At 55.8% G+C, this 18,120-nt stretch overlaps 1 protein-coding gene and 1 non-coding gene across 2 annotated transcripts in view; one reads left to right on the top strand and one right to left on the bottom strand.

Moving 5' to 3' along the window:
- The first annotated feature begins 1,743 nt into the window (after positions 1 to 1,743).
- Positions 1,744 to 18,120, top strand: part of MYO9B (myosin IXB) — an 88,317-nt gene continuing 71,940 nt past the window's right edge. The window contains exon 1 of the mRNA XM_068981516.1: positions 1,744 to 2,595. Coding sequence (XP_068837617.1) covers positions 1,744 to 2,595 — 852 coding nt within the window. The remainder of the gene's footprint in view (positions 2,596 to 18,120) is intronic.
- LOC138086697 (U6 spliceosomal RNA) lies at positions 8,656 to 8,759 on the bottom strand. Its single transcript, XR_011145407.1, has one exon. It is a non-coding gene; the product is annotated as a U6 spliceosomal RNA (small nuclear RNA).

The following is an 18,120-nucleotide window of genomic DNA, read 5'->3' as shown; positions in this document are numbered from 1 at the left end:
AGTCATGCAGACATCAGCCTACTGTTTCCACAAAGGACTGGGGAAAAAGTATGTTCAGCTTCCCAGGCCTTCAGGTTACTAGTCTCTGTTGTAGCTGTGTTGTTAAAACACAGGCAGATGTCGACAGTATGTTCGTGAATGGGCAGAGCTTTGTTCCAGTGAGACTTTTTTTTTTTTTTTTTACAAAAATAGACAGTAGGCCTAGCACACTCTCATCCCTCCTTTGCCTTCCTGTTGAACGAATTCCTCTTCGTCCTGTAGAACCTCTCTTAGATGGTACCACTTCCCTAAAGCCTTCTGTGGCTCTCGGGGACAGTCGTTTCTCACGCTCATGGTTGATAACCTCTCACATCTATTTGCATATCGGCATCTCCCACTGGGCTCTGAGCCAAGGTCTGGTTCATCTTTGTATCTGCAGCCACACTTGGGTGGCACACAGTGAGCCCCACGTGGCCCACTCTGCGTTCCTGCCTCTCGCCTCAGACACAGCGGTGAGCTGTTGCCAACATTGACTGCCTTTTCTCTTTTCTCAAAGTGTCTTCAGGAGCAAATTTTTTTTCCTAAATAAGCTGTTTCTGGTGGGGTCATCCTTTAAAATATGTATCTGACCACATCAGGTGTTACTTGAAGCACACCTTTTGTTGGGGCGCATGGGCTCCAGAGCCTGTGGGCTTAGCTGCATGTGGGATCTTAGTTCCTGGACTGGGGATCAAACCCACATCCCTTTCCTTGCAAGGTGGATTCTTAACCACTGGACGACCGAGGAAATCATTTTAGGTTTCCAGAAAAGTTGCAAAGACCAAACTGGGAGTCCCCTGAACCCCTCACCCATGTTGCCTGAGTGTGAACACCTCACAATATCAGGGTACAATTGTACGGCTAAGAAACCGATGCCAACACACTGCTATTCACCAACCATCTGACCTTACTCAGACATCACCAGTTCTTCCTTCACGTCTTCTCTCCGGTCATGACCCTGTGCAGACAACCCTGGGACGTTCATTCATCACAGCTCCCCAGTTTCCTCTGGCTGGGGCGGCTCCTCAGTCTTTCACAGCCTAGGGGAGAGTTGACCAGAACTCCCGTAGGAGGCCTCCGATCTGGGTCTGCCAGCTGTTCTCGGCATGATGGGAATGGAGTTGTGGGTTCTAGAAGTGAATGTCCACTGAAGAGTTCTCTGGAGCAAGTTTTTTTTTTTGAAGGGGGTACTCCCTGACTTTATCCTCCTCGGTGGGGTTTCGAGGTCCCTGAGTTTCTGGGCAAGGTCAGTCTTGCTCATCCCGCCCTTCCTCTCTCTGCCCCTCTTGTGTTTGGGGGACATGACCAAGGCACATGGGGCGAGTCTTCATCTGCTTGGGAACTTGCCAGGCGAGTTTTTGTCAGAGAGGAGAGGCCAGGAAGGACTGAGCTGAGAGATGGCTGTGGCCCCCGGACTTGAGGGTTGAGAGGCTGGTAGGGAGGGATGCGGCCTGGGATGTGGACAGACTCCAGTGACATCGCTCTGCGGGAGCCACGAACCTGAAGTCAGGGTCACGTTGAGGACAGACGAGACTCCTTGGCCTTCCTGGCTTCGGGAGAGCCCGTGGATCCAGGCCGTGGGCCTGAGGCTCTGTCCGGAGGTGGGTGTCAGCGTTGCCCCACCCCTCTGCCCTCCACCCGCTCTGACGGTGCCACTCCTCTCTTCCAGCTCCAGGACGTGCGCCCCGAGCCCGGGAGGCATGCTGAGGCCAGGCTGCCGGCAGGATGAGTGTGAACGAGGCGGGCAGCGCCGGCCGCCGGGGGCAGGCGGCTTACCACCTGCACATCTACCCGCAGCTGGCCACCAGCGAGAGCCAGGCCCCACCCCTGGCCTCATGCCGCGTGCCGGCCACCAAGGACAGCACCACGTCCGACGTCATCCAGGACGCCATCGCCCGCCTGCAGCTGGACGGCAGCAAGCGCTACGTGCTGGTGGAGGTCAAGGAGACGGGTGGGGAGGAGTGGGTGCTGGACGCCAGCGACTTGCCCGTGCACCGCGTGCTGCTGTGGCCGCGGCGGGCGCACGACGAGCACCCGCGGGAGGACGGCTACTACTTCCTGCTGCAGGAGCGCGACCCCGACGGCACCATCAAGTACGTGCACATGCAGCTTGCGTCCCAGGCCACGGCCACTCGGCGCCTGGTGGAGCGCGGCCTCCTGCCCCGGCCGCAGGCGGACTTTGACGACCTGTGCAACCTCCCCGAGCTGACGGAGGAGAACCTCCTGAAGAACCTCAGGCACCGCTTCCTGCAGCGGAAGATCTACACGTACGCCGGCAGCATCCTCGTAGCCGTCAACCCCTTCAAGTTCCTCCCCATCTACAACCCGAAGTACGTGAAGATGTACGAGAGCCAGCAGCTGGGCAAGCTGGAGCCTCACGTGTTCGCGCTGGCCGACGTGGCCTACCACTCCATGCTCCGGAAGCACGTCAACCAGTGCATCGTCATCTCGGGCGAGAGCGGCTCGGGCAAGACGCAGAGCACCAACTTCCTGATCCACTGCCTCACCGCCCTGAGCCAGAAGGGCTACGCCAGCGGTGTCGAGAGGACCATCCTCGGCGCTGGCCCCGTGCTGGAGGTGAGTGGGGGCTGGTCAGCGGGAGGGGGCCTTCACATGCAGACTCCATGCTCGTTCAGATACGGCGCGGCAGCGGCCATGGAGAAGGCAGTTACGGTCGCGATTCCTCAGAAACAGGAGGTTCAGCGTGCCCCGGGCAGGGCCGCACGGGGAGGCACTGGGGTCCGTTGGAAGCAGCGAGAGCCAGGGGAGGGTGCAGGCAGGAGTCTGTGTCGTGGTTTTCATGGAAAAGGTCCGGTGAGTCTGGCCAAGCAGGCTTAGGAGTGGCTGGTGTGAATAATTTCAGAGTTTGAGGGCATAAGGACTGGCCTAGTTGCATGGTCTCCCCTGGGGTGATGCAGGGCCTGGGGAGAGCAGCCTTGAGGGCGAAAACATAAAAACAGAGGTAGCAGGGGGATGATGTGGGCTCCGAAACGGTTGGTTTATGTTTGGAAGGCATGCTCGTAGGAGGGCCCTTTCTTCTCTCTAGGAATCCCCGCGGGGTCAGCCAGGCCCCAGGTGTCAAAGCCTCAGATATAGAAAATAACAAGTCCTGATGGATGCCTCAGGGCCCTCAGTGTACTCCTGATGTCTGGAGGGGTGGCACTGCACGCTGCGTCCCAGAAGGAAAAGGGTGGCGTGTCCAAACTGAAAAGTTTGTGGCAGAGTATTTCTGGTGGGGGTGGGGCTGTGGGGTAGAAAGAAGCCAGCGAGGTGAGGGCAGGCCTGGTGGCTGGGGACCAACTAGAGGAGGGGGCCACCTGGCACCGCAGCCTCCTGCGCCTTTTCCAGCGTCCGCATAGGCCAGACGCCGCAGGAGTCATGGCTGTGTCGCTGCGGATGAGCCTTCTGGACACGGGGGCCGTGGGAGTGGTCCCAGTGGCCCTCACCCTCGGGGTCTTCAGACAAGATGCTGCCATATCGCAGAACGTAGCTTAACCGTCGTCTCCTGGTGAGAGCCAGGGCCACATGGGGGCCCGGGGGCGTGCACCTCTGGGTTTGGGGTCTAAGACCCTGCTTTCTTTCTTTCTAATAAGATTTTACAACGATTAAATAATTTCGAGTATGAAACTTAACCTTAAATAGTTAAATTTTACTAAATATAGCAACATTTTGGGTTGACCCAAAAGTTCATTCGGGTTTTTCCGACGTTACAGGAAGAAAAACCAACAAATCGTGCTGTGTCTTTGAGCAGTTTCAGGTTTATAGAAATACTGAACAGGTGGTCCAGAGAGTTGCCATATTCTCCCGCCACCCCCCAACACACACACACTGCCGCCTGTCATTAGTGGGTTGTGTTGGCCTGGTGTATTTGTTTACTACTGGTGAGCCAATATCGACGCAGTTTTATTAACTGCAGTCCACGGAGGGCATTAGGGCCCAGCCAGCACTGCACATGCTGCGAGTTTGGACGGATGCACAGGTCATGTGTCCAGCATGAGTATCACACAGAGTAGCTACACTACCTTAGAAGTCCTCGTGTCCTGCCTGTTCATCCCCCAGCCTCCCTTCAGCTCCTGGAAACCACTGAGCCTGTTACCGCCTCCGTGTGTGTGTGTGTGTGAACACCTAGTCATATCTGACTCTTTGTGACCCCAGGGACTGTAACCCACAGGCTCCTGGGTCCAGGGCATTCTCCAGGCAAGAGTACTGAATTGGGTTGCCATCTCCTCCTCCAGGGGGTCTTCCCGAGTGAGGGGTTGAGCCCGCGTCTTTTGTGTCTCCTGCATTGGCAGGGGGCTTCTTTACCACTGCACCACCTGGGAGGCCCCACCGTCTGCACAGTTTCGCCTTTTCCAGGCTGCTGGATGGCTGGAATCACACCGTTCGTCGTCTTTTCGGCCCAGCGTCGCTTGCCTAGGACCACATGCTGGTCCTCTGCATCTTTGCTCGGTTCAAGACCTCACGTCTCCATGTTGCCAAGTGACAACCCCTGGGTGTGCCACAGTCCATCCATAGAACCGTAGACCCCCACCCACCCTGAAGCCTTGACCTCTGGCTTCTAAGTAGCCGGAATTCAGTGAAATCCCATCTAGACTGCGCCTGCTGAGTGCGTTTCAGTTCCTCTTCCTCTCTGACGATCTCTGAGATCATCAACCAGAAACTAGCCGGGGCTGTCCAGCTGGGCCCCATGCCAGCACACATGGCCTGTTTCTGTCTTCTCCTATGCACGTAACGTAAAGATTCCTTGGTTGTTGTTGTTTGTTTTTTTTGCACAAGCGTGTTTTAAAAACTCCCAAGTGATCTGGCCACAAAATAGACATTTTTCTCTTCAATACCGTGTTCCCTGCGTGCGTTCCCTCCTCTCATCCATTCCTTCCGCAAATACGTCACGTGCAGGCGCTGTTCTCGGCACTGGGCTATGCAGTGGCCAAAACCGACACAAAGGCCTGCCCACAGGGAGCTGCGGGCTAGTGGCAAGGAGGCAGGCAGAGAGAGAAACGGTGGGTCTCGAGTGTGAGCTATGAGCCAGTAAGAACGAGTAGGCAATCCAATGGTTAAGATTTGTGCTTCCAGCGTAGGGGGCATGGGTTCAAGCCCTTGGTTGGGAAGCTAAGATCCCGCATGCTGCATGGCATAGCCAAAAGCAAGCAAACGAGAAAGAAGAGAGAGTGAAGTGAGTCGGAAAAGGAAAAGCAAATGTTGTGCATTAACACCTGTCTATGGAGTCTGGAAAGACAGTGCTGAGGAGCCTGTTTGCAGGGCAGCAGTGGAGACACAGACCGAGAACAGACTTGTGGACCCAGTGGGGATGGAGAGAGTGGGACGAATCGGGAGAGCAGCACTGAAACATATGTATTACCATATGCAAAACAGGCTGTGGGAATTTGCTGCACGACGCAGGGAGCTCAGCGCAGGGAGCTCAGCGCGGTGCTCTGTGACCGCCTAGAGGGGTGGGAGGTGGGAGGGAGGTTCAAGAGGGAGAGGACATATATATACCTGTAGCTGATTCGTGTTGATGGATGGCAGAAACCAGCACAATATCCTAAGGCAATTATTCTCCAATTACAAAGAGACAAGTTTTTTTAAAAAAAGAACAGTGATGGGCTCAAGGAAGTGGGTAGGGAAACGAGGCGAGAAGGTGATGTGAGCCAGGCCTGGAAGGAGAACACAGCCAGAGCAAAGCCCGAGAGGCTTGGACCATGCCTGGCGTGTGGAAGGAAAGTCGAGTCCTGGAGGGCATGGGAAGGGGTCAGAGTGGAGTGAGAAGGGGCAGAGCAGGAGGCGGTGGGGACAGGGAGGTGACAGGTCATTCAAGGGCTTGCAGGATTGTGGGGTGGGTCCCGTGTCTTATGGGAGCTATGGAGGGTATCCTAGCTTCAAAAAAAAAATTTATTTACTTCATTGTGCCACTCATGACGTGGGCTCCTGGTTCCCCGACCATGGATCGAACCCTGCATTGCGGTGCAGAGTCTCAACCACTGGGCCCCACTGTCCTCACAGCAGTGGCCGGATAAAATGGTGCAGACACTCCATGACTTTAGAACTGGGGATGGCAATAAGAGAGCAGACCCAGCATTTCCTAAGCATGGTGATTTGCCAAGTGGACCATTCACCCCTCACAGAACCAGGCGGGCGAGGGGCGGGCCACGCCAAGGTGTGATGAGGATGCCAAGCCCCAGGTTCAGTGCAGCACGGCCGGGGAGCAGGATGGCTCAGCCTCCTTTCTAGATGAGAAGCATTTCGGGCGCCAGAATGAGGTTCCTAGCACCGCAAAACACAGGCTCGTTGGCATCAAAAAGAGGAATTCCCTCCCTCCAACAGCTCCGGAGGCCTGGAATCTGAAGCTAGGTGTGGGCAGAGCCTCACTCCCTCCAAAGGCTCTAGGAAAGGACGCTCCTGGGCTCGTGGCCACATTGCTATAATCCCGGTCTCTGTCATCACGCCGCCTTCTCTGCCTCTAAAGACACCAGTCACTGGGTTTAGGACCAGCCCCGGTCCAGGATGACCTCATCCTAACTAATTATGTCAGCAGAGACCCGTTTCCATATAAGGCCACGTTCACAGGTTCCAGTGTCAAGATGATATATACAAGCCTTCTGTGGGGGGACACAAGTCAGTCCACAGCAATGCCTTGCCAAGTGACAGCTGACTGTGCCTCATGCCGTCCTCATCCTGAGGACCCCCCCTTCCTCTGCTGGCCTCCATGCTCCTCCCCTGCTGTTGCCCCAGAGGGTTCTGGCCCTTTCTTTGAGGGCTGTTAGTCACCTCCGTGGCGGGTGTCTGCAACCTGGTGAGTCAGATGCCTCTGACCTCGCCCGGCTGCGTCCCTCGAGCCTTGAGAGTGTGAGCCAGCGAGGCTAAATTTCTCCAGGGGTTTTAGGAGGGAGGAGCCCATGCCAGCTTCCAAAACAGGCTTGAGCCAAAGGCACGTCATGGCCGTAAGTGTGCTTCCTGAGGCGACCATCTGGAAAGGGAGAAGGTGGTTTTAGTGTCGAGCTGAGCTGTGCAGCCAGAGGACCGCTGACATCTCAGGCCGGGTCACTCCAGGCTTGGGGCCATCCTGTGCGTTGCAGGGTGCTGAGCTGTACCCCTGGCCTCCAGCCACCTGATGCCAATAGCACCCCATCCCCCCAGTGGCGACAACCGCAAAATTCCCGGCATCACCAAGTGTCTCCTCTGGGTGAGAATAGCTGCCTTAGTCACAGCTGGTGGTCCCACGAGACCCAGGCACTGTTCTTTTCAAGTGCTGATGGCTTAGAATTGTCCCTCAGTCCATCCCGACCATCCTGGGCTAACTTGAGAGTTATGTTTTCCCTACTGCGATATTCGATGTATAGTTTTGCTCCTTTGTTCTTGGCCATGCCTGGTCTCTATTGCCGCTCAGGCTTTCCTCTAGTTGCAGCGAGCAGAGGCTGCTCTCTAGCTGTGGTGTGCAGGCTCCTCACTGCGGCGGCTTCTTTGCTTGTGGAGCTTGGGCTCCGGAGTGCAGCGGATTCCATAGCTGTGGTACCTGGGCTCAGCAGTTGCGGCTCCCAGCCTCCCAGCACAGTTTCAGTAGCTGTGGCACACAGGTGTAGTTGCTCCGAGGCACGTGAAATCCTCCCGGATCAGGGGTTGAACCCATGTTTCCTGCTTCGGGAGGCAGATTCTCTACCACTGAGCCAGCAGGGAAGCCTGAGAGTTACTTGCTAATAACAGGAATAATTAGCTGTCAAGCCTTCAGGCCCCCGGGGTGTCAGGCTTCAGGTGCCACCGTCGTCATCACCTCTCTGAGGACTCACAGCAGCTCTGCTCATTTTAAAGACCAGAAAACAGCCCCAGAGAGGCGTGCTGCTGTGTAAACGTCCCGGGGCTGCCATCCCAGGGCACTGTACCCGGGACAGAGTTGGAGGTGGGGCCCTTAAAACAACAGGAACGTCTTCTCTCACATTTCTCCGGGCTAGACGTCTGAAATCAAGGTCTGGACGGGACGGGCTGCTCCTGAAGGCCCCCATGGAGAGTCCGTCCCACATCTCTCTCCTGGTTTCTGGTGGCCGCCTCCCCATCTGTCTCTATCCTGAATCTCCTTTCTCTCTCTCTCTCTCTCTTTTTTTTTTTTGTTAACAAGTATTAATTTTTTTTATTTTAATTTTTAAAGTTTAACTGTGTGAGGTTTTTAGTGAGAGGGTCACTACTTTACAGTACTGTGTTGGCTTCTGCCGTCCGTCAGCGTGAGTCAGCCATAGGCATGCAGGCCCCCTCCCTCCCCATCCCACCCCTCTAGGCTGTCACGGAGCCCTGGCTCTGGGTTCCCTGAGCCATACAGCAAGCCCCTACTGGTTCTCTGGTTTGCGTATGGTAGTGTGTATGTTCCCACGCCACTCTCTCAAGTCGCCCCACCCTCTTCTTCCCCCCACTGTGTCCACAAGTCTGTTCTTTATGTCTGTCTGTCCTCTGCTGTGCTGCAGATAGGATCATCAGTACTCTCTCTCTAGATCCCATATATATGCGTTAATATACGACATTTGTGTTTCTTTTCCTGACTTACTTCATTCTGTATAATAGGCACTAGGTTCATCCACCTCGTTGGAACTGACTCAAATACATTCGTTTTTATGGCTAAGTGATACTCCATTGGATATATGTCCCACAGCTTCCCAAACTATGGAATGCTTCACGAATTTACATGTCATCCTCGCACAGGAGCCATGCTGACCTCTGCGTCGTCACAGCTGCAGTATATGTGATGCCGAGGCAGGCACTCTCCTTTCTCTTACAAGGGCACTGTCTCATTGGATTTAGGGCCTCCCCTAAATCCAAGACAAGCTCACCTCCAGATCCTTCGCTTAATTCCATCTGCTGTTTAGTTGCTCAGTCTTTTGTCCGTCTCTTGTGCCCACACGGACGGCAGCCCTCGAGGCTCCTCTGTCCATGGGATTCTCCAGCCACGAACTCTGGAGGCGGTTGCCTTGCCCTTCTCTAGGGGATCTTCCTGACCCAGGGATTGAACTTGTGTCTCCTGCATTGGCAGGTGGATTCTTTACCACTGGGCCCACCAGGGAAGCCCATTAATTCCATCTGCAGAGACCCTATTTCCAAAGAAGGTCCCACTCCAGGGCTCCAGGGATAAGGAGTTGGGCATATCTTTCTGAGGAATACGAGTCCACCCAGTACAGTCTGGGTGCCCCAGGCCACACCACAGGCAGCCACAGCGGGACCATGCTTAACACCCACCCTGAGCCTGGGTGCCCCTCTGCATCTTTGTGAAAAAGATTTCCTCTCTCAGCTTGGCTGGGGCCACAGAAAGCCGACTGGGACTTTTTGTCAGCTCCCTGAAAGGAGAAGTGGAGTTGTTTTGAGGTTTGGGTGTCGCCGGGCGCCCCGCTGGGCGCAGGCTGCAAACTTGCTCTGCAATTCTGACCAGAAAACAGGAAGGGGGCCGCGTGGAAAGCCGGTTGCAATCAGCTGGTCTGCCTGCCCGCCACAGCTAACTGTCACTGTCACCATTTCACACGGTGTCGCTCAGCTGCCCTGCGGCCGCCCCGCGAACCACCCCCGGAAACACGGCATTCACGCAGGGCTGCTGTTTCAGCTCAGAAACGCTGAAGGTGCAGAAGACAGGCTAGCCAGGCCGTGCAGTCAGGAGGCCGTGACCCACGCCATATGCCCTCTAAGAACCTGGCGACTCGGTGGCGCAGCCCTGGCACTGGCCGCGGGTCTGGCTGCACAGCCCACCCGGGATGTGCCCTCTGCCTTGGCATCGGGGCTGCAGTTGGGGGCGGTGCTCAGGCTCAAGTTCTCTCTGTCCCTACTGAACTGTAACACTCGCCACTAATAATCACCAGCGCGCATGGGGGTTTTAATTTCGAAAGCAGAAATGAAACAAGGATCCTTGCCGGCTAGACTCTTTTCCCAAACGGCCAGAAGCTGGGATTTCAACGCCTCCATGTAGCCACCGTGGCCTGGCCCACACAGAGAAGGAAGGCTGGGAGGTGGCCCCCCAAGCTGTTGGGTACACCTGGGGAGGCCAGTGACAGGACAGTGGGGCTCTCGGAGCTTTCTCCTGCCCCTGACCCCCCCCCCCCACCCCGGGGACCCTAAAAGAGCATGTCCTGGGACTGTGCCAGCCTGGGTCCTGAGCACCAGCCTCCACTGAGGGTCCCACAGACCCAAAATCACCTGACCCCAGACTCCTCCAGCCTCCCTCCTACCCACCCATCAGCCACTGTTGGTCTGTCCCCTGGCAGCACCTCCCAGCTAACTGGGCATGTCATCCTGAATCAACATGCCGCCCATCATTCACCTTGACCTTTCCTCATACGGATACCTGCACAAACCATGTCCTTCCCTCCTGCAGGGCAAGGATGGGCCAGTCCTTGCCCATCATTGGGGGCACATGGGCAGAGCCACTCAGCTGGAATGATAGAAGGTTCCAGAGCCAGGGGTGTACCTCTGTGCTTAGGTTTTTCTGTTTGAGAGCTTTGTTAAGATATAATTCGCGCATTTCCAGTGAACAGCTCAGTGTTTGTTTAGCATGTTCCCAGTGTTGTGCCCCCTTCACCTCTAGTACCAGAACATTTCTGTCACCCCAGAGGAAACCCCATCAGCAATCACTCCCCATTCCCCCACCTCCAGCCCCTGGCAACCACTGATCTGCTTTCTGGCCCTGCAAGTGTGCCTGTTCTGGGTGTTTCTGGACGTTTCATGGGGCCATGCAAGTTGTGGTCTCTGTGTCTGAGTCCTTGCACTCAGCTTGGCTCTTCCCAGCTTTATCTGTGCTTCACTGGCGGCTCCGACGGTAAGGAATCCACCTGTGATGCAGGAGACGCGGGTTCAATCCCTGGGTCAGTAAGATCCCCTGGAGGAGGGCACTCCAGTGCTCTTGCCTGGAGAGTCCCATGGACAGAGGAGCCTGGTGCCCTGCAGTCCATGGGGCTCACGGGAAGGCAGACACGCCTGAGCAGCAAATGCGCGCACGTCCTTGCTGTGGCGTGTGTCAGTGCCTCCTCCCTTTCTCTGGCTGAGCAATAGTCTGCTCTGCAGATAAGACCACATTTGTCTTTCTTTCACCAGCTCTCTCAGCACTTCACTCCTTTGTCTGACTCTGCAGTTGAGTTTTCTCCTGGGCCCTGGGTCCCCTCCCTGCCCCAGCCAGGCCAGCATCCCCCTCCACCCATAACAGGAGGGCAGAGGGTACTGGGCAGACATGGAGGTGGTCCCACTGGAGACTCTCGGGGTTGACGGAGCCAAGCCCGGGAGGAGAGCGGAGCCCTGGCCAGCAGCCTGCTGCAGGTATGCAGGCCTCGGGGGCGTGCTGAGGGCTGGATGGGCACCAGCAGACACACCTAGGACGGCACCCATCTGCATGGGCCTGCCACATCTGCTAAGAGCCTGGTGGCCAGAAGGCATCTGGCATTTGGGAGCAGTGGGGAGTGAACGCGTGGGGCAGGCCACCAGGGGCCTCAGAAAGCAGGCCAGGTTCTTGAGCCGAGGCATCTGATCAAAGTAGACAGTCCAAGGGGAGGAAGAGACAGGGTCGGAGATGGCTGCGTGTGCTGCCTGTGGCTTCTCCCAGGATGCTGGTGAGGACTGTGGTCTGGGGGGCGGGCTTCATCCAAGGGATGTGCCAGGAACATAGAGCGCCCTGGACCCCAGTGCTTGTCGGGCCTTAGAGGTTGTCCAGTCACGTGGGGACCTGCAGCAAGCTGGGGCACCTCCTGGTCTTGCTTGTTAGCTACAGGAGGAGGTGAGTCTGCCAGGAAGACTAAATGTTGAGAAAGGGGCATGTGGCCACGGACAGGTCTCTGGGGACCATTCTGGGGGCATGGGCTGCAGCATAGAGGACACTCGGGATCGGGACAGAAGGAGGGAAGTCACTGGTGTCGTGCACTGTGCAACCCCCCTGCCAAACCCACAAAGGGGCCAGGGCATTCAAAGCAAAAGGAGTGTCAGGGCTGGGAGCCTTTATCTGGTGTGTGTCTTTCTGTCTCCAGGATCATAGGAACGCAGAGGCCAGATTGTGTCTCCTGTATGTACAAAGGCATTTGGGGGTGTTTCCGTGATCTGCTGATGGGGAGCGTCAGGTGTCAGCAGGCAGCTAACTGGGTGGGGAGATGGTGGAATTAGGCTTGGGAGAGTCTAGGGCAGCAATCTGGGGCCCTCCAGGGCGAGATGTGCCAGCCAGACGTCCCCTGACCCCACCCAGTGGTCAAGGCTCGGCTGCCCTAAGGCTGGCCTTGAGGCTCGGTGGCTAGAATGTCAGTGATGTGAACATCAGGGTGGGAAGAAGGGGAGTGAGAGCCAGGCCAGGGTGGACACCCAGGAAGGTGGGCATGACAGGGAGTCAGGCAGGGGCGGGGGGCAGGGGGGACTGTGAGGCCAGGAGGCTGAGCCACTCAAGAGCCTGCGAGGGAGGCCCCGGCAGGGTGGCCCCTGGGAGCAGGCAGTAGAGCGTCTGGCAGCTTCTGTCCCCCAGCGTGGCCTCCCCAGGATGTTGAAAGAAGTCTCCAGGGGGTCCCTGGGTTGGCAGAGCAGGCTGAGGGAGGGCAGGAGCAGAAGCCACAACCCAGGGTCAGGGGGGACGGCAGCAGGGCCTGTCCCACAGAGGGTGAGAGAGGGTGAAGGAGGCCTCGTGCGGAGTCAGCCTCACGCCTCCCAGATGGAGACACCTGGGGACCTAGGCTCCACGTCTGAACCGTTGACATCGGGGATGGGGACCGTCCCCGTGCACTGTCAGCTGTTGAGCAGCATCCCTGGCCTGATGCCAGTGGCACTCCCTCCCTCGGTCAGGCGGTCATAAACGTCCCCAGACATCACCAAGTGTCCCCTGAGGGGCAGAATCTCCCCAGTTGAGAAGTTGTAGGCGGACTGCGGGCAAAGATTGATTTCGGTGTTAACAGATGTCCGGTGCCCAGATGGGTTGAGATTTGGGGGGGCTCCGTGACATTGTGCCGTTATGGTTATACGTCACCCCAACTCTGTTCAGTTCTATCTTGTCCGTCCCCTCAGCGCGGGGCGGGTGGCAGGCGGAGATGCTGTTTCCGGCTGGCGATCTGCTTCGTTCCTGGGAACGGGCGGCTGGTGCTGCTTCCCGCCCTGTGGCCAGCCACAACCAGGAGAACTGCCCACCCATCAGCAGAAACCTCGTTTCTTTCTTTTTTTTTGGTGTGGCCACATTGGGTCTTCACTGCTGCACGCGCATGGGCCTTCTCTAGCTGAGGCAGGCGGGGGCTACTCTAGCCACAGTGCACAGGCTTCTCATTGCAGTGGCTTCTCGTCGCAGAGCACATGCTCAGTAGCTGTGGTGCACGGGCTTAGTTGCTTTGAGGCACGTGGGATCTTCCCGGACCAGGGATCGAACCCATGTCCCCTGCATTTGTAGGCTGATTCTTAACCACTGGGCAGTCCCTCCTCCCATCTTCCTCACCAACAGCAAAGCTCATTCAGATACAAGGGTTGGGTTTTCCATCCAAGTTTGTGCTTAGGGCAAAGTCTTCAAATGTTATTTGAAAAGCTGCTCGTCAATGCAAAAAAAGAAAAAATGCAGTCACCCATGTGGTGACCCCCCCAGAGCTGAGAAGTCACACGCTCCCTGCAGGCTTTCTTGCAGGCAACTGTCATGAAAGGACTTGGGCAGATTTCTGGTGTGTTTCACGCTGGTTTCTCTGCACTGGAATTTCATCACCCGCTCCCATCCCTGTCCTCCTGGAGGTAACTTCCTGAACCTCACACGAGGCGCTGACTGTGGTTCACCTCTTCTTTAAGCAACTCCCCAACAGGAAACAAACCAAGACCGCCATGGTGGCTTTCGCTGCCGGAGAGCACGCAAGGTTATCTGCACCGCCGCGCCCCCCACCGCTTGGCAGAATTGTGACATATTTTATTGTAGCTTTTGGTTTCACCTCGTGTACTTGGCTGTTTTCATATATTGCTTCAGTTTTTTAGTATCATTTTCCTATCTTTCATTTCACGGAGGATTTCCAGCCACACCCTGGGCCCTGAGGCCACCTGCATCCTGCCTGCAGGGCAGCATAATCTGCCAGGCACAGTGGGATGAAGACAGCAAGCAAGACCCCAGTGCCTCCCAGCCCTGCCCTTCCCCCACACCAGCCCCTGGACCCTCCACAAGCTGCTGGGAGAGCCAGCGTGAACTCACTGAGGCTGGCGGGCCAGGCCACCGGCGTACACCGAGGGCCACAGCACCCCTGGAGGAAGCTAGCATCGGGGTGCCAGATGTGTGCCCAGAAGGAGGCCCTGGAGTTTACGGCACGCGGATAGTTCAGCCAGAGAGATGAGCCTGGGGACAAGCTTCTCGTAGCCCGGGCTTGGGGGTGGATGTGTTCCCAGCCCTGGTGCTTAGTACGTATCAGCAGGAGTGGGTGTTCCCAGCTCACCACAAGGATGTCATAAGATGCGGAAGATGGCGGGAGCCGCGTTGAGGAACCTCTTGATTGGAAGGAGGGATCCGAGGCAGCGTGACAGCCTGCAGACTGCCCAGCTGAGAAGTAAGGCCACACCAGAGCAGGAGGGGGTACAGAAAGATGAGGGGTTGTCTTTGGGGGTGTGGAGAGGATCAGGGTGCCCTACAGCTGTGATTGCCTATGCCTTTTTGTCAGGGGGCCCCTGGAAGTGTCAGGGAGGGGACAGCCACCTGGAAGACATAGTCCACAGGCACTCTCTGCCGCTCCCATGCCTGGCAGACCTGCAAGGCTGCCTCTCTGGCTTGCTGCCTAAGAGTGCAGAGCCCTGACGCCTTGCAGTCATCTGAGGCTATTTTAGACCAAAGTGAAAGTTATATTTTGGGGAACATTGCATCTAAGAGAAGAGTGAAATTATGGGTGTATTTTAAGCACCCAGAAAGGCCTCCTTGGAATTTGCAAAAAGAGTTGATTAAAAGGCAAAGCATAGCTCCGGGCCTGGGACACCCCTGCCACAGCCACAGCCCTTTCCGAACGTTCTGGGCACTTTGCTATACCAGGGCTGGTGGAGTTGGGCGGTGGGGGTGGGGGTGGGGCGCGGTGAGAGTGTCTGCCCACCGTCCATCAGCCCATCAGCTACATCTGCCTTGCTCTTTGGGGCAGGGATGCGGCCAGGCATCAGGCAGCCACAGGGCCTGGCAGCCGATTTCTTTCCTGGTGATTATCCAGGATGAAGCAGCTCCAGGGCTCTGTCCCCAGCATCACTGGGTGGTTTCCTTCTGAAAGTCTGCTTCTGTGTCATTCAGCCACTGCTGGCTGCAGCCAGCCCCCAAGGCCAGGCCCAGCAACACCTCAGTTACCTGAGGCCCATGGACGTGACCTGTCTTTTGGAAAGGCCAGGAGGTCAAGCTCAAGGCTCTCGGTCCACCACCCAGCCACTGATCAGTCCTCTGACCCCAGCTCATAACTTGACCAGCTCCTCCTGGGTGGAGGGGGAAATGGCCACCCTCTGGCAATGCTCAGGTGCCTAGGCTCAAAGTCTTCCATGGTCTGAGCTGCCAGGAAATGTTCAATGTAATCCTCACCCGTTTACGGGAGAGTACGTTACAGCCACCTATGAGAATTTACAAAGTTCTACTTAGCCCTTCCTGAGGGTCCAGGGATCTCTAGGGCAGCCGATTTTTTTAAATTGAAGTTTGCCTGGTGGCTCAGATGGTGTAAAGATTCTGCCTGCAATGCAGGAGACCCGGGTTTAAACCCTGGCTCGAGAAGATCCCCTGGAGAAGGGAATGGCAACCCACTTTAGTATTCTCGCCTGGAGAATCCCGTGGACAGAGGAGCCTGGCAGGCCACAGTCCGTGGGGTCACAAAGAGTCAGACATGACTGAGTGACTAACACTTTCACTTTCTTTCATAGTTAATTTAGTTAATCTCTGCTGGGACAGCAAAGTGACTCAGTTGTACACATATAGACATTTTTTTTTTTAATTGAAGGATAATTACCTTACAGAATTTTGTTGTCTTCTGCCAAACATCAACAAGAATCAGCCATAGGTACACATATGTCCCCTCCCTCTTGAACCTCCCCCCATCCCCCTCCCCATCCCACCTCTAGGTTGATACAGAGCCCCTGTTTGATTTCCCCGAGTCATACAGCAAATTCCCATTGGCGCTCTGTTTTACATATGCTAACGTAAATTTCCATGTTACTCTCTCCAGACATCTCACCCTCTCCTTTTCTTTTCTAAAAAATTTATTTTCGGTTGCACTGGGTCTTCATTGCTGCACCCGCGCTCTTCTCCGGTTGTGGCGAGTGGGAGCTACTCTTGGTTCGGAGCACAGCCTCTGGGAGCGTGGGCTCAGTGGTGGCTGCGCACGGGCTTGGTTTTTAATATTCTGTTCTGTTCTGGTTCATCACAGGCTGTTGAATATGGTTCCCTGTGCTTTACAGTGGGACCTTGTTGTTTATCTGTTGTATGTATAGTAGTTTATATCTGCTAATTCCAAACTCCCAGTCCTGCCCTCCCCCACCCCACACGCCCCTGGGCAAGCACAAGTCTGTTCCCTGTGTCTGTGAATCTGTCTGCATTCTGTAGATCGATTCATTGGTGCCATATTTTAGATTCCACATATAAGTGATATCATATGGGCTTTCCCTTTGGGGCTTACTTCATTCAGTATGCTCATCTCTAGTCGAGTCCGTGTTGCTGCAAATGGCATTAAGTCGTCTGTTTCTGCGGCTGCGTAGTGTTCCGTGGTGTGTCTGCACCGCATCTCCTTCTCCAGTCATCTGTCGGCGGGCATGTAGGTTGTTTCCATGTCTTGGCTGTTGTGAATAGTGCTGCTGTGAACATAGGGGTGCATGTATCTTTTTGAATTAGAGTTTTGTCCAGGGATATGCAGAGCAGCCAGTTTTTTAATTTCTTAGCAGAGTCGAAGGCTCATTTCTCAGCCAAGGCTGATTCGACCACCAGGGGACATTTGGAAACATCTGGAAGTTTTTTCTCTTTAATATTTATTTATTTGGCCGCATCAGGTCTTAGTTTTGGCACACAGGATCAGTTGCTCTTCTCATGTAGGATCTTAGTTCCCTGACCAGGGATCGAACCTGAGTTTCCCACATTGCAAAGCAGAGTCTTAACCACTGGACCGCCAGGGAAGTCCCTGGAGATGTTCTTTTGTTGACCAAAGGTGCTGCTGGACATCCTACGATTCACAGAACAGCCCTTCTGTGAAGAATGATATGTCCCCAAAAGCATGTATCAGCCGAGGCCAAGACACCTGCTCTAGCTTAGGGGCCTTTAGGATGTGCAGTTGAAAATCAGGCCTGGGGTTCTGGACAGGGTCTTTCAGGGGGCCATGTGGATCCAAGAGCCACTGCCTGCACAGAGCTGCTTGATGGAGGTATCAGTGTTGGTGAGGGTGTGGGGGCGGAGGGGGAGTGGGGAGAGACGGTGACAAGGACGCGCAGCCCTGGAGGAGCGTCTCCACTTCTGCCATAGAGCCTGGACCAGTTCCCCCTCAGCACGTGACTGCACCCCTCCCCACAGAATTGGCCACCTCCAGGGCCTCTGGGAAAAAGCTGACTCTGCCCAGAAGCCCAGCTCGGCTGCACAGGTGCCATGTGGCCTACAGCCTGCTGCTCTCCCCTGCCCCAGGGCCTTTGCACATGCCCTACCCTCCTGCACCATCATCTAGCTAGGTCTGCCCCCAAGGCTTCCTGGGAGAGGCAGAGGAGAGCTCCAGGAGGTCCCGAGGCCAGCAGGGTCTTTGCCCAGCACCAGCACAGTGCTACTCCCAGCCCCACACCCTGAGGCTCTGAGAGGCCCTCCAGTGCTCGGGGCCCATTCACTTCCTGCAGCAGCCCCAGATTTCAGCTGTGGCAGAGCAGGGAGGAAGCAAGCACGGTGGTGCGGTCATGGCAGTGCTGAGGCTGAGGGGACACCTCGTGGGGATCCAAGCCCTCCTGTGCATGGGTGGCCTTCGACACCCGTTCCACAGCTGCCCCTTAAAGAAGATGGGAGGGACTTCACTGGTGGTCCAGTGGTTAAGAACCTGCATTCTTAACCTGTGTTAAGTTTCGATACCTGGTTGGGGAACTAAAATCCCATGTGCCGCGGAGCAGCTGAGCCCGCACACCATAACTACAGGCCAGTGAAGCCAAATAAATATTTGAAAAAAATTTTAAAAAGATGGGAGACACTGG

The sequence above is a fragment of the Capricornis sumatraensis genome, chromosome 9, assembly GCF_032405125.1.
Source record: "Capricornis sumatraensis isolate serow.1 chromosome 9, serow.2, whole genome shotgun sequence".
Taxonomy (NCBI): Eukaryota; Metazoa; Chordata; class Mammalia; order Artiodactyla; family Bovidae; genus Capricornis; species Capricornis sumatraensis.
Note: the sequence above shows the minus strand (reverse complement) of the source record. Positions and strands in the feature narration are given on the sequence as shown.